Source organism: Microcaecilia unicolor, chromosome 2, assembly GCF_901765095.1.
Source record: "Microcaecilia unicolor chromosome 2, aMicUni1.1, whole genome shotgun sequence".
NCBI lineage: Eukaryota > Metazoa > Chordata > Amphibia > Gymnophiona > Siphonopidae > Microcaecilia > Microcaecilia unicolor.
In genome coordinates, this window is record NC_044032.1 from 543,867,984 (window position 1) to 543,891,534 (window position 23,551).

General features: G+C 43.1%; 1 protein-coding gene across 2 annotated transcripts in view; it reads left to right on the forward strand.

The window, feature by feature from the left end:
* Positions 1-23,551, forward strand: part of SLC30A9 (solute carrier family 30 member 9) — a 257,679-nt gene that overhangs the window by 118,036 nt on the left and 116,092 nt on the right. For both annotated transcript variants that reach the window (XM_030191340.1, XM_030191341.1), the window contains exon 9: positions 15,825-15,927. In XM_030191340.1, the coding sequence (XP_030047200.1) occupies positions 15,825-15,927 (103 nt within the window). The remainder of the gene's footprint in view (positions 1-15,824; positions 15,928-23,551) is intronic.

The following is a 23,551-nucleotide window of genomic DNA, read 5'->3' on the forward strand; positions in this document are numbered from 1 at the left end:
GCCGATTTTGGCCAGGTTCAACTTTCCGTTGCGGAGCCGGAGAAACATCAAGGGGGCGTGCTCACGAGATGGCTGGCTTCACCTGATAATGGAAAAAAAAAGTCAGGCTTGACGAGCATTTCGCCGGCTTTACTTGGTCCCTTTTTTTTCACGACCAAGCTTCAAAAAAGAGCCCCAAATGACCACCGGGGGGAATTGGGGATGACCTCCCGTTTCTCCCCCAATGGTCACCAACCCCATCCCACCCCCCAAAAAAAACCTTTTTGCCAGCCTCAAATGTCATACCCAGCTCCCTGATAGCAGTATGCATGTCCCTGGAGCAGTTTTTAGTGGGTGCAGTGCACTTCAGACAGGTGGACCTAGGCCCATCCCCCCCCACCTGTTACAGTTGTGGTGGTAAATGGGAGCCCTCCAAAACCCACTGTACCCACATGTAGGTGCCCCCCTTCACCCCTTAGGGCTATGATAATGGTGTAGAGTTGTGGGGAGTGGGTTTTGGGGGTTATTTGGGGGGATAAACAACCAAGGGAAGGGAGCTATGCACCTGGGAGCTATTTTTATGTTTAATTTTTAGAAGTGCCCCCTAGGGTGCCCGGTTGGTGTCCTGGCATTTGAGGGTGGCCAGTGCACTACAAATGCTGGCTCCTCCCACGACCAAATACCTTGGATTTGGCCGGGTTTGAGATGGTCGACATTATTTTCCATTATGGCCGAAAACCGATGCCGGCCATCTCAAACCCGGCGAACTCTGACATTTGGCCGGACCCAACCGTATTAGCAAAGAAAAAGATGGCCGGCCACCTTTTTTGAAAATATGGTTGGCTCTGCCCACTTACAGCGCCAGCCCCGAAGATGGCCAGCACCGTTCGATTATACCCCTCAGTGTGTTATTGCTGATTGGATACTGGTTAAGAGAGAAAACGGGACCAAATGGTAAGATGTCTCAGGGCCAGATGCTACCGTGTTATTAACATTTGCTTTAGACTGGTTCTAGCTAGTTTAAAGCAAGCAATTATGTAGTTAGTAACTTAAAGGAGTTTTCCGTGCCTCTAAGGTGTGCTTGTTAGCAGCCACTGAGAACCCCATGCAAATGTATTACATTGAGCTCATTGGAATTCTAATGTGTATTTTTGGGGATTCATAGCTCCAGAACAACCTTAATTTAACGAGAACATTTATTGCTGCTCTGGAGTTGTTGGAGAGGAGAGATGCAGAAGCAGGCAGCTGCAAAGGCTGCCTGCTTGTGCTTCCTACCTCTCACCTCACCTCCCGACAGCTCCCCCCCCCCCCCCCCTGAAATTTTATAAAATTTCCCTGGTGGTCCGGTGGACACCGACAAACACCCTCCCCTCCAATCATTTTGTTTTTTCAGTTTTCCATGGTGTCCAGTGAACCAGACACCTTCCCCCTGCACATGCACACCCACCTCCTAATCTCACCCGCACCTCTTCCTTTACCTTTACAAGGTGAAGGCAGGAGCAACAACACCTGTCTCGGACCCGCCTGGAACAAAATGCTGGGAATGTACTGAGCAGGGCTAAGCACCATATAAGGGGAAAAACTCCTTAGATGGTTCTTAGCCCTGCCCAGTGCATCCCAGAATGCACTGGGCAGAGCCTAGGCACTGCCATTTTGTATCGAGGAAGCCCAAGTGAGGAGCTGTTGCTCCTGCCTCCAGCATGTAAAGGTACAGGGAGGAATGTGGGTGGGGGGAGGGGTCCTGTTCACTGGACCACCAGGAAAATATTTTTTAAAAGATTTGGGGAGAGGTCACAGGGAGGGGGGGGGGGGGTCAGGGTCCGCTGGACCACCAGGGAAAATATTTTAAAAGTGTCAGGGGGAGGGTTTCGATTTGATAGCTTGGACTCACAAGCAATGCACAAAGTGGGGGATCTGTGCAGCTCATTTGCATGCAGTCCCTTTTGTGTATCGTTTGCTCTTTGTGAGTTGCTGAATATTACAGAGGTAGTCATATTTTACGGTTGCCTTTGTGCATCAAGCCTTTAGTGGAAAAGATCAAATGTTGTTTGCCCAGGGATCTGTACTGGGACTGGTGCTTTTTAATTTAGCAACAGTGAATTCACAGATGAGTCACCATTATTCAAAGTGGTTCGATCAGTAACAAATTTGTGAGACACTTTATGAGATGTGGGAATGAATGTTTAAATGGCAGGTGAAATTTAAGATGAATGATTGATGGAGGGAAAAATAAAACATTGCTGGATTTCTTATTGAGAGTCACAACGTAAGGAAAGGATATTGGTGTTATTGTGGGCAATATATTGAAATCCTCTGCTGGGTTGTCAAAAATCAAATAGAATGTTTCATATTATTAGGAAAGGCATGGAAAATAAAACAGAGTGTTATAAAGCCTTTGTATCGAACCATTATGGCACTGCAGTTTTAGTAGTAGCCTTATTTCTAAAAAGATATAGTGGAACTTGAAAAGGTTCAGAGAAGAGTGGCGAAAATGATAAAGGGAGTAGAATGACTTCTGAGGAGAAAGGCAAAAAAGGTTAGGGCTCTTCAGCTTGGTTAGCTCGGCACCTAACCTTTATACCTTTCAGGAAATCTAGACTGCCCCAATTTGACTGCCCCTATTTGACTGACTGTACATTTGTCCTTTAGATTGTAAGCTCCTGTGAGCAGGGACTGTCCTATGTTAAATTGTACAGCGCTGCGTAACCCTAGTAACGCTTTAGAAATGTCAAGTAGTAGTAGTAGCTTGGAGAAGAGATGGCTGAGAGGACATATGATAGAGATCTATAAAATCATGAGAAGGGGTAGAACGAACAAATTGGAAATGATTGTTTCCCCTTTAAAACTGTACCAAATATAAAGGACACTTCATGAATCATCAGGTTACATGGAAGTATTTTTTCATTCAATGAACAATTAAGCTGTAGAATTTGTTCTGAGAAAATAGAACGAAATAAGGTTGGGTTTAAAAAAAGTTTTTAGAAAAATCCAAAAACAATTATTAGACATATAGGATCCTGTTTACAAATGTGTGCTGTGTAGGCACCTATAGGAATATTGTGGGCACCTACATAGCACAGGCTAATTTTTAGCACGTTCTAAAGAATGCAAGGCCTGCTGGGTATTTGTGACCTGGATTTGCCTCTGTTGGAAGAGAATACTTGGCTTGTGGACATTTGCTCTGGCCCAGTATGTCATTTTGTGTGGGGAAATCTTGCCTGACCATTTACTTCAATTTTTTGAAGGATTAAACAAACATGTGGACAAAGGGGAGCCGGTTGATATTGTGTAGCTGGGTTTTCAAAAGGCGTTTGACAAGGTAAGGTACCTCATGAAAGGCTACAGTGGAAATTGGAGGGTTATGGGATAGGAGGAAATGTCCTATTGTGGATTAAAAACTGGTTGAAGGATAGGAAACAGAGAGTGGGGTTAAATGGGTAGTATTCACAATGGAGAAAGGTAGTTAGTGGGGTTCCTCAGGGGTCTGTGCTAGGACCGCTGCTTTTTAACATATTTATAAATGATTTAGAGATGGGAGTAACTAGCGAGGTAATTAAATTTGCTGATGACACAAAGTTATTCAAAGTCATTAATTCACGACAGGATTGTGAAAAATTACAGAAGGACCTTACAAGACTGGGAGACTGGGCGGCTAAATGGCAGATGACGTTTAATGTAAGCAAGTGTAAGGTGATGCATGTGGGAAAAAAGAACCCGAATTATAGCTACGTCATGCAAGGTTCCACGTTAGGAGTTACGGACCAAGAAAGGGATCTGGGTGTCGTCGTCGATAATACACTGAAACCTTCTGCTCAGTGTGCTGCTGTGGCTAGGAAAGCGAATAGAATGTTGGGTATTATTAGGAAAGGTATGGAAAACAGGTATGAGGATGTTATAATGCCGTTGTAACGCTCCATGGTGCGACCGCACCTTGAGTATTGTGTTCAATTCTGGTCGCCGCATCTCAAGAAAGATATAGTAGAATTGGAAAAGGTGCAGCGAAGGGCGACTAAAATGATAGCGGGGATGGGACGACTTCCCTATGAAGAAAGACTAAGGAGGCTAGGGCTTTTCAGCTTGGAGAAGAGACGGCTAAGGGGAGACATGATAGAGGTATCTACTATAATAAAAAGCAACCTCAACGTTCTGAGGACACTGACGTCACTGAAGTCAGTCAGTCTCCCAGAACAGTTCGTGGATTCATGGTGGTGAAGCCACCCCACTGACCCGTGCCCCGCCCTCGCGTCAAACGTCATGACGTCGAGGGCAGGAAAAAAAACTCAACTAAACAAACGGTTCGCACCCACGCAGGGGGAGGAGGCGTAGGAGCGTGTTTCCCTACTCCTCCCCCTGCCAACCCACCCGCGGAAAGGGGACGCACCTCCAAAGCTCCGGAGTGCAAATGACTCCGGAGACCACTGTTCCCACATCCAACACCCCCCCCCCCCCCCCCCCCGCGCACCAAACCTCAAAACATTCAAGCTGTTCCCACATCAAACACCACCCCCTCCCCGCGCACCAAACCTCAAAAAATACAAGCCCCGCCCAGAGATTCGTAGACCCCCCCCCCTAAAGCTGCAGCTGAACACAAGGACCTCCAGCACCCCCCCGCAACAACCCCCTCCTGAGACACCCACCTTCGCGTTGCTTTGCTGGCGGGGCACCCGAAACCCCGCCAGCACAAGCCCTGTCTGCTCACTACGGCGTCATCTTGATTAACTTCCTGACATTTTTCTTGAGTCTGCCCCCCTTCAATCTCAGAACTGTGGAACAGGCCAGTAAAGGTTGTGCAAGCTGCAGTTTAAAGCAAAGATTTTGCACACTGCCATGGTGTTCATTTCAATGGGAGGTAAAACAAATATAAAGTAAATAAATAGCTATAGATTCTGCTTATACTCCATCTTCATTTTGTTTTTCCAAAGATCTCTGAGCTTTTCTTGTTTTATGCAGTTCCAAAACTGCCCATACTACATCCATTCTGATGCTGTTCTATGCATACATGACCTGTTCTTTTCCACCACAGTCTGTTTCTTTTTGTCTGGACAGAAGAATCACCCTTTTTCATCATTTTCCCTCTGCCCATAATGAAATTGTTGTGCTTCTGCTTGCAGATTTACCTTTTACAGTGAACTTAAAGTTAAGGTGGACCATAACAAGTCACTTCTATACAGACATAAATTGTGGCTGTTTCTTATTCTAATGGAGATATGCACATAAACTATTGATTGTCATTATTTACTGTAAGGGGTGTGGTTATTAGTCTATACTTAAGAACTTAGTGTTACTTGATAAATCCCAGTAATTTATTTTATTTACTCCCCCTCAAATCACAAGTCAGGAACTTTGGAATACAGTTAGATTCAACACGTACTCTTACTCTGATTCCCCAAATCCAAGCAACCTTCAAGAGCTGCTTCTACTATTTGCGACAGCTACACTGCCTCTCTCCTTACATCGAGAAGGTAAACCTTATCCCAGTTGTGCATGCCATGATAACATCAAGACTGGATTACTGCAATGCTCAATACAATGGTCTGACTACAAAGGACTTGCACCAGCTCCAATTGATTCAGAATGCAGTGAAGACTCATAGAAGGTTGCAAGTGACATGACCACATCACACCATTTTTGCAAAAACTTCATTGGCTACCAGTACAATACAGGGCTAAATTTAAATCTCCATGTCTGATCTTCAAGGCCCTGAAAGGAAATGGCCCTGAGTACCTGAAGAATAGGATGATTCTCCACACTCCGCCAAGGACACCAAGGTCCTCCCAAGCACTATGACTAACCACACCCTCTCCAAAAGACATTACACGATGTGGTACCCGCAAGCGAGCCTTCTCCAGAGTAGCCCCCACACTCTGGAATGCACTGCCTGAAAGACTCCGCTTAACACAAGACTATCTGTAATTCAGGAAGCAGGTGAAAGCTTGGTTCTTCAACCAGGTCTTTACTGGAAGAAGTAACTAACTTGCTAGTCTCGCTCACACACACAAGGAGTGACTCAGGCTGCACAATACTGCACAGGACATGTTTATCCACTCCTACAAGAGGACCTCACGAGACTGGGAGACTGGGCATCTAAATGGCAGATGACGTTTAATGTGAGCAAGTGCAAAGTGATGCATGTGGGAAAGAGGAACCCGAACTATAGCTACATAATGCAAGGTTCGACGTTAGGAGTTGCCGACCAAGAAAGGGATCTCAGCGTCGTTGTTGATGATACGTTGAAACCCTCTGCTCAGTGTGCGGCGGCGGCGGCTAAGAAAGCAGATAGAATGTTAGGTATTATTAGGAAAAGGAATGGAAAACAAAAGTGAGAACGTTATAATGCCTTGGTATCGGTCCATGGTGCGACCGCACCTCGAATATGTGCAATTCTGGTCGCCACATCTCAAAAAAGATATAGTGGAATTAGAAAAGGTACAGAGAATGGCGATGAAAATGATAAAGGAGATGGGATGACTTCCCTATGAGGAAAGGCTAAAGCGGCTAGGGCTCTCTTCAGCTTGGAGAAAAGACGGCTGAGGGGAGATATGATAGAGGTCTATAAAATAATGAGTGGAGTGGCACGGGTAGATATGAATTGTTTGTTTGCTGTTTCCAAAAATACTAGGACTAGGGGGCATGCGATGAAGCTACAAAGTAGTAAATTTAATACAGATCGGAGAAAATGTTTCTTCACTCAATGTGTAATTAAACTCTGGAATTCATTGCCAGAGAATGTGGTAAAGGCAGTTAGCTTGGGGTTTAAAAAAGGTCTGGACGTCTTCCTAAAGGAAAAGTTCATAGACCATTATTAAATTGACTTGGGGAAAATCCACTGCTTATTTCTGGGATCAGCAGTATAAAATGTTTTGAACTTTTTTGGGATCTTGCCAGGTATCTGTGACCTGGATTGGCCACTGTTGGAAACAGAATGCTGGGCAGATAAAGCGAGAGAAAGGTCAGTCAGATAAGTCTTTATATAACCAAAAAGGCTTTCACAGATGTGTTTTTAGCAGCTGCTTGAATTGTTGTTGAGTGTCTTCACATGATCTCAGATATCCGGGTAGAACATTCCACATGGATGGGGCAACGATAGAGAAGGCCTGCAGTTTTGTCTCAACGTAATTATATGATTTATGGAAGGTAAACAGAACTGATGGGACATCTCGGATCTTAGAGTTTGTTTTGGTTTATATGATTGCAAGGTATTTTGAAAATAGGCTGCGATGTTCCCGAATAAGCGTTGATGAGTCAGTACAAGAGTCTTGATTTGAACTCTGTTATTGGAGAAAATTTTCTTTAATTGGATGGTATTGTATGTTTTTAAATCTTAATAATATCTGTGGTATGTACTATTTATAGTGGTGGTGTATGGTTTATTAAACTTGATATCCTACCTTTCCTTGTTGCGTATATCAAAGTGGTTTACAATGAAAACATTCAGAAAGAGAAAAAGGAAACTGATAATGTTCTCCAAACAAGTGGCTGAGAAAATAAAGGCTAAAGAGTTGGTGTTCATAGAATACAGAAAAACTCAGGAAGAGGAACACATGAATACTGGATAAAACTTAAGCCAAGAGAGAGAGAGACATCTGGCAAAAGCGCAAGCAGAAGAACAAATGGCTAGAAATGCAAGGAGAGGCGACAAGAATTTTTTCAGGTATATTCGTGAAAGGAGGAAGACTAAAAATAGAATTGATAGACTGAAAGATGCTGTGAACTGCTATGTAGATAATGATGAAGAAAAAACAAACATACTAAACAAATACTTCTGTGTTCACATAAGAACCGTGATTGACTGGCAAAGGTGCATATGAGAATAGAATGGATATAGCACCGTTCATGGAAGGAAGTGTTTGTCTACTTTTAAACTTCCAAGTTGTTCACAAAGTCATGGTACCAGACGGGATCCATCCCAAGATATTGAGGGAGCTCGGACACGTTCTAGCGGGTCCTCTTAAAGATTAGTAAATAAATCCTTGGAGATGTGGGAGGTTCTGTGGGATTGGAGAACAGAGGATGTGGTCCCTCTTCACAAACATGGTGACTGAGAGGAAGCTGGAAACTACAGGCCATTGTTATTGGAAAAGTAATAAAAGCGATGCTGAAAGAAAGGATAGTGAATTTCTTGGAATCCAATAGACTTCAGTATCTGAGACAACATGGTTTTACCAAAGATAAGTCATGCCAAACGAATCTGATTGAATTCTTTGACTGAGTGACCAGAGAATTAGATCGAGGATGTGCACTAGATGTAATCTTTTTAGATTTCAGCAAAACCTTTGAAACGGTTCCTCATAGGAGGCGTTTTAATAAACTTGACAGGCTGAACTTAGGACCCAAAGTAGACAGACAGATGCCAGAGGGTGGTGGTTAATGGAATTCACTCGGAGGAAGGAAAGGTGGCCACTGTTGGAAGCAGGATACTGGGCTTGATGGACCTTCGTTCTGTCCCAGTATGGCAACACATGTAAGGATCGGTGCTGGGGCCGATTCTTTTCAATATGTTTGTGGGCGACATTGCTGAAGGTTTAGAAGGTGTTTGCCTTTTTGTGGATGATACCAAGATTTGTAGAAAAATGGACACCCTGGAGGGAGTGGAAAACATGAAAAAGGATTTGCAAATGTTAGAAGAATGGTCTAATGTTTGGCAATTAAAATTCAATGCAAAGGAGAGCAGAGTGGTGCACTTAAGGATTAGAAATCCAAAGGAGACGTATGTGTTAGATGGTGAGGATCTCCACTGATGAGGGAGAGGTACCTTGGAGTTGATAGTATCTGATGATCTGAAGGTAATAAATCAGTATGACAATGCGGTGGCTGTAGCCAGAAGGATGGTAGGCTGTATAGGGAGAGGTGTAACCAGCAGAAGAAAGGATGTATCAATGCCCCTATAAAAGAAGACTTGAAGCGTTCTAGAAGAAGGTGATAAAAATGATATGGGGATTGCGCCAAAAGATGTATGAGAAGAGTCTGTATACCCTAGCAGAGAGGAGGGACAGGAGAGATATGATGTAGACCTTTAAATACTTGAAAGATATTAATATAGAAACACATATTTTCCAGACAAGGGAAAATGGTATAACTAGAGGTCATGATTTGAAGTTGCAGAGTGGTAGACTTAGGAGTAATGCCAGAAAATTCTTTTTCACTGAGAGGATGGTTGATGCCTGGGATGCCCTCCTGAGGGAGGTGGTGGAGAAGAGGACTGTGGCAGAATTCAAGGTGGTGTGGGATGAACACAGGGGATCTCTAATTAGAAAATGAATGGTATGAAAAATGAAGCTTGACATGCAAACATATATGAAAACCTTTTAAGTGGTGCTTAGATGGCAACTCTGGCTATATCAACTAAGGCTGGTACTGGGGTGGCTTGTACGGTCTGAGTCCCACATATAGCAATCCGGTGTAGGATGGGCTTAGGAGAGAGCTTCAACAGAAACACCAGTAATTTGGAACATGAGGACAGTGCCTAGCAGATTTTATGGTTTGTGTCCTGCAAATGACAAGATGGATTTGAATAGGCTTTGACGGCAACGCCTGTATTTGGAACATAAGGATAGAGCCGGGTGGACTTCTATGCTCTGTGTCCCTGAAACAACAAAGAAAGACCCTGATCAAGTATATAATATCACATTCATTGTGGATTCAATCTAGAATTGAGAATGAATGAGACTGTTGGGCATACTGGATGGACCATTCAGGTCTTTATCTGCCTTCACTTACTATGTTTATTTATTGCATTTGTACCCCACATTTTCCCACCTATTTGCAGGCTCAACGTGGCTTACATAATACTGTGATGGCGTTCACCAATTCAGGAATGAGATATACAGAGTGGTAATTACATTAAGGATCATAAGTGATAGAGTACATTGCATTAATTGCATTAAGGACCATAGGTGATAGAGTACATTGGGTAGTCATGGAGGAAAGGTTAAGTATTGTCCAGTTCTTGTATGAGTTTTGTTGTGTTGTGTGGTGTGGTTCCAGTGTTTAGGTTGGGTCGCTATGGTATGCCTTTTCGAACAAATTGGTTTTTAATAATTTCCAAAAGATAATAGAAATAGATAATAGTTATTAGAAAAGTAAGAGAGCAGAGGCAACAAAATAGACAAAGGTATTATTCCATAGACAGCAGTTTACTGCCAGCTATTGAAAGGAAAACCTGAAGAAAAAGATGGGTTTTAAGAGTGTTGTGAGGGAGTAAGTAGAGTAAACAAAGTTCTCCTTAAGAGTACTCCCTCATCAGGCCACTTTAAAGGAATGTTAGGTAGACTACTGAGTCCGGAAGGCAGAGCTCAGGCAGAAAGTAGGTTAAAATCCCTAACATGGGAGGCCCAGAACAGGAAGAGTGGGTGCGCCAAGAGAGATTCTAAAAACAGGTAGCAGTGTTTGAAGATATACCTGGGGAAGAAAGAAGGGGTGCTCCAGGAGAGTCCAAGCTTATGACTGCAGTGTTTGAAGACAGATTAAAGTGGGAGATTATAGTATACAAGTGAAGTCTTGTAGTTTCTTCTGGTTTATACTGTCTGCTGCCTTTATCTGTAAAGGCTCATGTCTGGCCACCAACCATGCTACTACATTCAGCTTTAAATTTTGAAAAAAGAGGGTTCAGACCATAGTGCCTGTGAGAGTGAGTTCCATAAGGAAGGTGCAACAAAAGGCAGATTGCTGGGTAGAATCTAAGTGGGCATGAAAGACTGGTGGAATAGATAGGTGGCCGTTGTATAACAATCATAGAGTTCTGGCTGGGATGTGAGAGATAACCAGTGACGAGAGATAAGGTAGCATATCTCTATGTAGTACTTTGTGTGAGAATTTTAAATTGAACCTTATAAAGTGGCCATTCCCAATCCAGTCCTCGGGGCTCACCTAGTTCCATCAGGTATTGATATCCACAATGAATATGCTTGTGAGAGGTTTGCATGCAAATCTAACTCATGAATATTCTTTGTGGATATCCTGAAAATCGGATGGGACTAGGTATGCCCTGAGAATTGGGTTGGGAATGGCTGCTGTAAAGAATAGGGAGCCAATGATACTGGAGTATTTGCACAGTCTGCAGACTCTTGGTTAGGTGTATACGAATACCAGAGTAGATGACAGCACAGTAATGTAGTTGTGAAATCACTGAGGCATGAAGTCAGTTGGGAAGCTTGGTTTAAATCAGAACTTCCCAAACTGTGGGTCGGGACCCCAAATGGGGTCACAAAACTTTCCTTTGGGGTCACAATTAGATGCGCTCTCCCTAGGTGCGTTGTTATTCTGCACTTCCAGGGGGTCGTACAGTTTTATTTGTCTGCAGTAATGGGGTCATGACCACATTGGGAAGCACTTTTAAATAATGTTGTATTGCCTTAAATTGACGGAGGGTGAAAAAAGCACTTTTTCACCACTGTTTTGATATCTGTCTGAATTTCAAAGGAGAGACACTGATCCAAATAGACCCCTAGATATTTGAAAATGCTCCACATGAGTAATTGGTTTCTTTTGGTTGGTCTATGCAAACTATCTGACTAGAGAGATGTAGTGGATCTAAAGAAGAGAGCCACCAAACTGGGGGAAAATTGTTCTGCTTTTTCTTCAAAAATATCTAATAGTAGGGTTTCTTTATTTTCCATTTTAATTTATTCCATTACAGCTCCTTCCCATCTCAGTATGACCCACCATTTTAATCCTGAGTTGACAATGTGCTGTAGAGTGTGTAGCATCTTCTCTTCACTCAGGGACCTAAGGATATTGCACTTATATTTTGCCTGAAATGAAATCTCCTGTTTAGTAGAATCTGATTTTACTGTGGCAGAGAAGCTAAACATCTGAAAAAGATTTGTTATATTTGGGAAACCCATCCAAACCAAAATATCTGACCTCACAGAGGTGTCTTACTAAGTACCAGGTTGGTCATCTTTTTTTTTGGTCATTTTTTTCTCTTTCCATAGTGTGTGTGTCCATAGAACCCCTCCCCTCCCCCATCAGCTTTTGTTGTATTTACATTGCACAGGTGGAGCTTTGATCAGACTGTACCATTTTGGTCCATTCAGCTAGAGAATTCCCTTGACAACAGCACTTAGCTGACACATTGGGACTTATAATCCCACCCACCCCAGGGTTTTCCACTCCTTTATAGACAAACCAAACCTCATTAACTTTACTCCTCAATCGTACACAGGCAGTCTTGCAGGCTGTTAACTCCAACATAGTACACCTGTTCATACCCATTTTAACCAATCAGGATGACTTTTTTTATTCTCTGCAATAATTGTGGTGCTTTAGTTTCAAGGCCAATCATCTGGAGACTTAAAGCTTGTCCTATCTGTCTTAAGATATCTAGTTTAAAACAAGAGCTCTGTAAAGTAATGCAAAAATTGGATGCAATTAAAACAACTTCTAGGACTGCACAGAATAACTTCTCACCAATGCCTCAAAGAATAAAACCACATAAGAACAGATGGTTCACAGTAGGCTCAGGCAGACTTCGTCATGTGACACAGAAGCATCCACCCGCACAAGTGTTGCCACTATAAAATTCTTTTGCTCCACTACAGCACTGTAATGTTCCTAAAAATAAAACTGAGGCAAAAGAAAAAGCAAGGAAGGTGGAACAAAAAGATGAGAAGGTACCCAAAGAGAAAAGACACCCCCAAATCACTAAAACCGAAACATATACTAGGAAATATAGATGGAAAGCAATGACCACAAATGCTCACAGTCTAAGCAATAAAATTCATGACCTTCAAGCCCTGATGTTGGACGCAGACTTGGACATAGTTGCAGTCACAGAGACATGGCTCAATGGTTACCATGAATGGGATGTAAACATACCAGGCTATAATCTTTTTAGGAAGGATAGAGAGGGGCGTAAAGGTGGAGGAGTAGCTCTGTATGTGAGAAATGATATCGCAGCGACTGAAATGACAGGGAACTGGGGAAAGGAAGAAGCGATATGGATCACCTTAAAAAGAGAGGATAGAACCTCTGTCCACGTGGGCGTTGTCTACAGACCCCCCGACACAATTGGAGGAACTAGATAAAGATCTGATCGCTGATATTCAAAAGTTGGGGAAGAAAAGAGAGGTGCTGTTGTTGGGAGATTTTAATCTGCCGGATGTAGATTGGAAGGTTCCATCTGCGAAATCAGAAAGAAGTAGAGAGATTGTAGATGCTTTCCAAAGTGCTCTGCTCAGACAAATTGTGACGGAGCCCACAAGGGAGGGAGCAACGTTGGATCTGGTGCTCACAAATGGGGATAGTGTGTCAAATGTCCGAGTGGGTGCACACCTGGGAAGCAGTGACCATCAAACGGTTTGGTTTGATTTGACAGCTGAAGTGGAGGGCGGCCACTCTAAACTCAAAGTCCTGGATTTCAAGCGAGCTGACTTCAATAAAATGGGGGAATACCTGAGGAAGGAGCTGATGGGCTGGGAGGACGTACGAGAAGTGGAAGGACAGTGGTCCAGGCTGAAAGAAGTAATAAATAGGGCCACAGACCGTTATGTAAGGAGAGTAAATAAAAGCAAGAGAAAAAGGAAACCGATATGGTTCTCCAAGCAAGTGGCTGAGAAAATAAAGATTAAAGAGTTAGCGTTCCAGAAATATAGAAAATCTCAAGAAGAGGAACACGGGGAGGAATACCGGATGAAACTGAAAGAAGCCAAGAGAGAGGTACGTCTGGCGAAGGCGCAAGCGGAAGATCAAATGGCTAGAAATGTAAGAAGGGGAGACAAAAACTTCTTCAGGTATATTAGTGAAAGGAGAAAGACAAAAAAGGGAATTGTAAGACTAAAAGATACAGCGAAACACTATGTAGATAATGATGAAGAAAAAGCCAATTTGCTAAGTAGATACTTTTGTTCTGTTTTCACTGAAGAAAATCCTGGAGAAGGACTGCGAGGGACTGGCAAAAGTACACCTGAGAATGGAGTGGATAAAGCACCGTTCACGGAAGAGAGTGTGTATCAACAACTTGGAAAGCTAAAGGTGGACAAAGCCATGGGACCGGACGGGATCCACCCCAGAATACTGAGGGAGCTCAGAGAGGTTCTGGCGGGTCCTCTTAAAGATTTGTTTAATAAATCCTTGGAGACGGGAGAGGTTCCAAGGGATTGGAGAACGGTGGAGGTGGTCCCTCTTCACAAAAGTGGTGATAGGGAAGAAGCTGGAAACTACAGGCGGGTAAGCCTCACTTCGGTTATTGGAAAAGTAATGGAAACGATGCTGAAGGAAAGGATAGTGAATTTCCTGGAAGCCAATAAGTTGCAAGATCCGAGACAACATGGTTTCACCAAAGGGAAATCGTGCCAAACGAATCTCATTGAATTCTTTGACTGGGTGACAGGAGAATTAAATCAAGGACGTGCTATGGACGTAATCTACTTAGATTTCAGCAAGGCTTTTGACACGGTTCCCCACAGGAGGCTCTTGAATAAACTAGATGGGCTGAAGATAGGACCCAAAGTGGTAAACTGGATTAGGAACTGGTTGACGGGCAGACGCCAGAGGGTGGTGGTGAATGGAGTTCGCTCGGAGGAGGGAAAGGTGAGTAGTGGAGTGCCTCAGGGATCAGTGCTGGGGCCGATTCTGTTCAATATATTTGTGAGTGACATTACCGAAGGGTTACAAGGTAAAGTTTGCCTTTTTGCGGATGACACCAAGATTTGCAACAGAGTGGACACCCCGGAGGGAGTGGAAAACATGAAAAAAGATCTGAAGAAGCTGGAAGAATGGTCTAAGGTTTGGCAATTAAAATTCAATGCGAAGAAATGCAAAGTGATGCACTTAGGGAGTAGAAATCCAAGGGAGGCATATGTGTTAGGCGGGGAGAGGGATCTTGGGGTGATAGTATTTGAGGACCTGAAGGCAACGAAACAGTGCGACAAGGCGGTGGCCGTAGCTAGAAGATTGCTAGGCTGTATAGAGAGAGGTGTGACCAGCAGAAAAAAGGAGGTTTTAATGCCCCTGTATAAGACGTTGGTGAAGCCCCACCTGGAGTATTGTGTTCAGTTTTGGAGGCTGTACCTTGCGAAGGATGTTAAAAAAATGGAAGCGGTGCAAAGAAAAGCTACGAGAATGGTATGGGATTTGCGTTCCAAGACATATGAAGAGAGACTTGCTGACCTGAACATGTATACCCTGGAGGAAAGGAGGAACAGGGGTGATATGATACAGACGTTCAAATATTTGAAAGGTATTAATCCGCAAACGAATCTTTTCCGGAGATGCGAAGGCGGTAAAACGAGAGGACATGAAATGAGATTGAAGGGGGGCAGACTCAGGAAAGATGTCAGGAAGTATTTTTTCACGGAGAGGGTGGTGGATGCTTGGAATGCCCTCCTACGGGAGGTGGTGGAGATGAAAACGATAATGGAATTCAAACATGCGTGGGATATGCATAAAGGAATCCTGTGCAGAAGGAATGGATCATCAGAACCTTAGCTAAAATTGGGTGGCAGAGCAGGTGGGGGGAAGAGGGGTTGGTGGTTGGGAGGTGTGGATAGTGGAGGGCAGACTTATACGGTCTGTGCCAGAGCCGGTGATGGGAGACGGGACTGGTGGTTGGGAGGCGGGGAATACTGCTGGGCAGACTTATACGGTCTGTGCCCTGAAAAAGACAGGTACAAATCAAGGTAAGGTATACACATATGAGTTTATCTTGGGCAGACTGGATGGACCGTGTAGGTCTTTTTCTGCCATCATCTACTATGTTACTATGTAGCTGGTTGTTATGGGGTTTATGTGTATAAGGTATTGTTTATGAACCAATACCTTTGTTAAGTCTGCTATCAAAGAAAGATAATTTTTATTGGTTATAGTGAAAACAAGCTAATGTTATCATTTCTCTCATTCTCTTTCAGAAATGGGTTGAACTTCTTCTTTAAACTCCTTGCTTGGGTTTACACAGGTTCTGCAAGCATGTTCTCAGAAGCATTACATTCATTAGCTGATACCTGCAACCAGGTGAGAAATGATTGTACATTTCTTCTCTATTTTATGACTAAAGTATACTTACAATACATGGAAAATTTTAATTTCACCAACGAAAAAGACAAAAATATTGAACCTTGACATAGTAAAGTTTTGATCTATTAAAGTTAAATTATAAAAAAAAAAAAAGTCTAGAGAGCCTGATCCATTGCTTGGTACAAAGTTTTGTCAGGATAACCAATTACCAATACTGTTTCTTTAATTTATTTACAACATATATAATCGTCATAGTCCTTGGTGAGGTATACTCTCATTTCAGTTTTCAGCTAGTATATTTTTAGATGTTGCCAATGCAGCTTATCTGAGGTTTTCCCGAGTAAAAACATAGAAACATGACGGCAGATAAGAGCCAAATGGCCCATTCAGTCTGCCCATCCTCAGTAACCACTAACTGTTCCTTTTCCTAAGGAATCCCACATGTTTGTCCCATGGTTTCCTAAATTCTGACAAAGTCCTCGTCTCTACAACCTTCACCGGAAGGCCATTCCTCACATCCACCACCCTTTCCGTGAAAGAGTGTTTTCTTGTATTCCACCTAAGCCTGTTTCCTCTTAACTTCATCGTATGCCCCCTCATTCCAGAGTTTTCCTTCATTTGAAAAAGGCTCACCTCCTGTACATTAACGCCACTGAGGTATTTAAATGTCTCTATCATATCCCCTCTCTTCCGCCTCTCTTTCAGCGTATACATGTTGAGGTTCATGAGCCTGTCCCTATATGTTTTATGACTGAGACTTCTTACCAATTTTGAAGCCGCCCTATGGACTGACTCCATCCTGTTTATATCTTTTCTATAAGTATGGTCTCCAGAACTACACACAGGGCACTATCACCTCTTTGTTCCTGCTGGTCATCCCTCTCCTTATCACCCAAGCATCCTTCTGGCTATGACCATTGCTTTTTCCACCTCTTTGGAAACTTTAAGGGCATCAGACACAATCACCCCCAAGTCTCACTCTTCTTTCGTACACATAAGCACTTCACCCCTATGTTATAGTGTTCCCTTGGATTTTTGTAACCCAAGTGGATTCTTGTAACCCAAGTGCATGACCCTGCTTTCAGTGATTACTTTGAATGGGACGTGTCGGCACTAGCACATGGACAGCTGCTAGTGCTGCTTCGTAAACAGACCCCTTAATGTTTTGATATTTTATCTTTTTATCCTCTCCTTAAGTCATGGATCTAATTTTTGTGGACTTGAGTGAATTTTAATTTTCTTTTCTTTGGAGATATAGAAAATTTTTATTTGCTTTTTATTTCCTTTGCTATCACTTTTCTGTACAAATGTATTTCTTGGTTTATTGTTTAAAATTCAATAAATATACAATAATAAAAATAAAAAGATAGCAGCTCTGGAGAAGAGCTCTCCTTCCTTTCTTCCACAGTCCATGTTGCATATACATTTTTAATAGGATATCTATTTACAAAATAAACTAAACCAAAATAAAAGGCATGTCTATTTTATAGAAGCATGATGATGGCAGATAAAGGCCCAAATGGCCCATCCAGTCTGCCCATCCTCTGTAACCACTAACTCTCCCTTTTCCTAAGAGATCCTATGTGCTTGTCCCACGCTTTCTTAAATTCTGACACAGTCCTAGTCTCCACGACCCCCACCAGGAGGCCATTCCATGCTTCCACCACCCATTCTGAAATATTAAAATATCTCTATCATATCTCCTCTCTCTCTCTCTCCTCTCTTCCAGCATATACATGTTGAGCTTCATAAGCCTCTCCCTATATGTTTTATGTCCAAGACCACTTACCATTTTTGTAGCCTCCCTCTGGACCGACTCCATCCTGTTTATATCCTTCTGTAGGTGTGGCCTCCAGAATTTCACACAGTACTCTAAATGGGGCCTCAGCAGAGATTTACACCAGGGCACTATCACCTCTTTGTTCCTGCTGGTCATCCCTCTCCTTATGCACCCAACCATCCTTCTGGCTATAACTGTTGCTTTTTCTACCTGTTTGGAAACTTTAAGATCATCAGACACAATTGCCCCCAAGTCCCGCTTTTTCTTTATACACAGAAGCACAGAAGCACTTCACCCCCTATATTGTATCATTCCCTTGGAGTCTTGTGACCGAAGTGCATGACCCTGCATTTTTTAGCATTAAATCTTAGTTGCCAAATATTGGACTATTTCTCAAGTTTCGCTAGGTCCTTCCTCGTGTCATCCACAACTTCCGGGGTGTCCACTCTGTTGCAGAGTTTGGTATCATCCACAAAGAGACAAACCTTACCTGAAAGCTGTTCCGCAATATTACTCACAAAGATATTAAAAAGAGCCAGCCCTAGGACCGATCCCTGCGGTATTCTACTGATAACATCCCTTTCTTCAGAGCAAGCTCCATTTACCACTACCCTCTGTCTCCTTATGTTGAACCAATTTTTAACCCTGTCAGTTACTGTAGATCCTATACCAAGGGCATTCAGTTTATTTATGAGTTGCTTCTGCGGAACCGTGTCAAAGGCTTTTCTGAAATCTAAGTACACTACATCTAGCGCCCCTCCCATGTCCAACTATTTGGTCACCCAGTCAAAGAAATCAATCAGATTAATCTGACGTGAAGCCATGCTTCCTCTGGTCCTGCGTTCCATTTCAATTCGAGAAACCTCACAATCTTGTGCTTTAAAAGCGTTTCCATTAGTTTACTCACCACCGAGGTCAGACTGACTGGTCTGTAATTACCAACCATCTCCTTACTTCCACTCTTGTGCAAAGGGACCACATCCGCACTTCTCCAGTCCTCCAGGACCACTCCAGACTCTAAGGAAGCACTGAAGAGGTCCATCAGCGGAGCTGCCAGAACTTCACCAAGTTCCTTGAGTACCCTCAGATGTATCCCATTAGGCCCCATCGCTTTGTCTACTTTTATTTTAGATAGCTCCTCACGACCAAAGTCCTCTGGGAACGGGTCTTGGTTTACCATACATCCATCCCAATTTGTATTTGTTTTCTGCGGTCCTACCCCCAGCCTTTCATCCGTGCACACAGAACAGAAACAGTTGTTAAGCAGTTCAAATTTTTTTTTTTTGTTACATTTGTACCCCGCGCTTTCCCACTCATGGCAGGCTCAATGCGGCTTCCACGTGTTCCTCCCCTCAGCTTTAAGCCTCATAATGCTATTATGGCACTTCCTCCTGTTGCTTACATATCTGAAAAAGTCCTATCACCAATTTTACCGTATTAGCTATCTTTTCTGCCATTTGCCTCTTTGCTTTCCTGACAGCTTTTCCAGCTTCTCTTAGCTTATCCAGTTATTCTCGCCTGTCCTCTTCTTTCTGAGTCATCTCATAACGTATGAAGGCTAACTTCCTCTCCCTTACCTTTTCAGCTACTATGTTTGAGAACAGCGCGGCCTTCTTTTCCTCTTTCCTTTATGTAATTTATTAACATAAAGGTTAGTTGCCTTTAAAATAGCTCCTTTCAGTCTTGTCCACTGCTGTTCTACTTCCTTCAGCTGTTCCTGTCCTACTAACTCTTTCTTGAGAAATTCCTCCATCTCAGCAAAGTTGGTTCTTTTGAAATCCAGGCCCGTCAATCTTGAATAAGCCCTTTCCTCTGTCTTAATATTGAATCACACCATTCAGTGATCACTAGATGCCAGTTGATTTACTACCGTGACCTCAGAAACATTCTCTTCGTTTCTAAGCACCAGGTGCAGAATAACTCCGTCCTGCTTCGGTTCTCTTACCCACTGCTGAAACAATTCTTCCTGTAGGGAATCCAAGATACCTTTGCTTCTGGATGACCCTGCAGCAGGGATGCCCCAATTGACATCTGGCATATTAAAATCACCTATCAGTAGCACTTCTCCCTTCCTAGCCATCCTGTGAATGTCTTCAATTAAGTCTCTGTCTACTTCTTCTGACTATGAAGGTGACCTGTATATTACTCTGGTGTAAATACTTGTTCTTTTCCCTCTTTCAAGTTTAACCCACAGTGCTTCTTCCGTACCTTATGTGTCCTGTAGTTCTGTCACTTTAATATTATTCTTAGCATATAATGCCACTCCTCCACCCTTTTTTTCCTACCCTGTCCTTCCTGAATAGATTATAGCCATGACCGCCACTAAATCTAAGTCTGCTTCTATCATTGTTGCCTTTAGATGTAGAAGTTTTTTTCCCATACTGTGGGCACTGGTATACCAGGCTCTTGTATAGGGGCATTCAATGTCCTACCTTCCTGAGGGGTTATTTATGGCTTTGGGGCCTTTTTCACCCATCCTCAGCAAGTTTAGTTTAAAGCCCTCTTTAGTTCTTTAGCCAGTCTGTTGCTGAAGACACTACATCCCTTCCTTGATAGATGGACACCATCAGTTCTTGGTAGCTCTTGGAAAGTCATCCCATGGTGTAGGAAACCAAAGTGCTCACGTTGACACTGTCCTCGCAGCCACACATTTAACTCCAGGATGTGAGCTTCTTTCATTCGGCCTTTACCTTCAACAGGGAGGATCAATGAGAACACCACCTGTGCACCTAGGTGCTTCACCCTCTGACCCAAGGCCATGAAGTCCCGTTTGGTATGTTCAGTAATATACCTAGCAGTATCATTCGTGCCAACATGGATAAACAGTATAAAGCCTCTTCAAGACTTTTAGAAGAACACTTCTCCTTCTGAAAGTATCAATTTAACTATAAGTTGAACCTTAGAGGCTTAACTTAGAGGCTAACCACCCTACTGGTTAGGGTGGTGGACTTTGGTCCTGAGGAACTGAGTTCGATTCCCGGCACAGGCAGCTCCTTGTGACTTTGGGCAAGTCACTTAACCCTCCATTGCCTGCCGCATTGAGCCTGCCATGAGTGGGAAAGGGGGGGGGGGTACAAATGTAACAAAAATAAAATAAAAAACTTAGTTACCATATCAGTTATTACTTATTACTTCAAAGCCAAGATTCATCATTAGTCCAAATCTTAAGTTACAGTTGAAATTAATCTTTTTAATTCAACAAATATTGAAAAACTTCATTCAAATACTTCAATATTCACGTGCAGGTTCCTTAGTCCTTGTTTTTGCATGGAGCAGGGAGGACGTGTCTTTTTTTTTTCTCAACTATTGCAGTGTTCCCATGCGGGTATTTTTGTCCCTTTTGCAATTCTTTTATCCTTAATATGTATTTTATTTTCTTTCCTTTTAGTTTTTAGTATTTTCAGTTCTTCAAGTTTCCTTTCTTTTTCACGAGTTGCTAGGCCCACTTAGTTGGGAGCACCAACCTCAATTTGAACACTGCCCCTTTTTACAGTTCATAATTCAGGAGTTTAATTTGGTCGTGATTCTTTTTTCAACATCTAAGAAGATCCCCAGTGGCTTCAAAAGGTGCGCCCAATGTAACTGGGTGATTTCCGTGACTGAGCTGCATTCTTGGACCTGACTATGAGCCTAACTCATGTTCTCTCTGTTTATAAATGCTGTTGTAGCCACAGAGGGAATGGTAGATCCTGCAGGAGAGACTTTTTAGCTCTTCAAAGGCTGATCCATTGACATCAGCACCAGAAGCATTGACCTCGATGGCTGCTCAGACTTTGACTACCACTGGCAGTGCACTTGCATTGAGGAGGTCTTCACCTCTGTCAACATTGAGCCCTGAAAGTAGGCCCTGGGACTGGTCAAAATTGGACCCAACATTAATGGCACATGTGGGTTCAGTGTTGTCCTTGGCACTGAAGGACCACAATGCAGAGTATCGGGGGAAGCCTAAGAAGCAAAAGCATTGGTCCTCTTTGATGCACGGTGCCAGGAGCACAGGGACATCGGCATCACCAGTACCCAAGAAGCACTGGGAGGAGCGTTCCCCCTCTTTGGTAGGGTGACAGTGTGAAAGTTTCTGAGCAGCCAGGCTCCCACTTCCGGTTTGACACGGACTCCTTATCAGGCTGCCTCTGTCTCTGCTCCCCTGTCTTTGCCGATGCCTTCCTTCAATGAGTGGTACAGATCCATGCTTCCAGTTTACTCTGATAATGCATCGACGGTGCATGCACCAACTCTGGATCAGCTCCAGACTCTTCCTGAGGCTCCTACCATGCCTGTGGAGAGATCCATGGCACCGGCACCTCAAAGGGTGTCGACATCTACCCATGCAGTACCACTCTCAACGTTGGGAGAAGAAGCTTCCCCAGAAGCTGAGGGTAGGGCTCTACTTTGGTGTCCTTTGGGGCATGGATGTAGTTCCACAGAGCCACGTCAGGTACAATGAAGAGTCTTGACTGGGATCTCTCATGGGCTTTCTTCTAAGATCCTCCTCCCAGTCAAGACCCTCATCACTTCTCGGAAGAGGATCTTTTGGGTCCCTCCTGATTTCTACCCACCCCAAGAGAGACGTAAATCTCCTCCTGAGGATCTCTCTTTCACCAGTTTTGTCAAGGACATCGCTTTAGCCTACCCATTTAATTTGGAGATGGAGGAGGAGCTCAGGGCACTTTTACAACAGATTGTGAACGCGGTTTAGTATATTGGAATTAGCCCACATTTAGGGAGATAGTGAGTAACTAATAAAATGGGAAAAAATATGAAGGAAAAGAAGAATAAATATCTTACTTCTCAAGGCTCAATATCATACTGCCTCAAAAATAACTAACCAAGGCCTCACTATTAACAGCATGCTCCTGCAAGAATTTCTTTAAATGCAAAGAATCAGAAAAAGTATAAAACACTTATCAGAAAAAATATAAAACACTTAGAGGGGAATCTGAAAAAGAAAGAAGCACCTAAGGCTATTACACAACTTCTAAGGGCCAAAAGGCCTTCCTTTGTTGCTGAGTAATTCTAGAGACCTCAGGAAAAACTTTAATTTGTCTTCCCAAAGAAGAGCAAGGTCATTTTCTTAAAGTAAGAATGCAAAACTAAAGATGTACCCTTTTTTTAAAATTATTTATTTATAATTTGCAAATAATATCAAGATATACAATCTTTTTAGAATTCACACCTTTAAATCCAAAAGAATAACAAAGAAAAATTTATCAACATGAATATAACTTTGGTGTCTTTAGTCCACATTATGAGAGATCCAAGATTCAAAAGCCAAAGGGAATTGGCATAAAAGGAAATAATATCTAGTTACATTCAAGGCATCACTTAGTTCTATATTCCTACTAAGACGCGTGGACTCATCCAGATCCCTTCCGGGCTTTAAGAGAATCACTCAACTGTTTATCATCATAAAATATGTACTTGCAATCTTTAAATATTACTAAGCATTGACAGGGAAAACATAATTGAAAACGAGCCTTCAGCGATATTTCGGCCGGTCTTTTCAACGGCTGAATCGCCTCAACGCAAAGCAGAGTTTCTGCCTGCTGATCCCCGTCAGCTGCTGGGGCCCGAAATAGCTGGAACTCCTCCATTTTCTCTCCCATAGCTGATCTATCCATCGGGGCCTGCCTCTCCTTCGGAGGCGCTTCACTTCCGTCCTCCAGTACCAATGCCCCGGTAGCTTGTGGGCATGGAGGGGTAGTAGGACCAAGTAGGATAAATCGCTCTCCAAGCCTGTACTTTCCCTCGTACTGGCAGCGGATACACCCGCGGGAGTAGACGCCAAGAAAGCAGAGATAGATGTTTGCCTCGATCCTGGGGTCTCTGTCCGAGGGAGAGGAG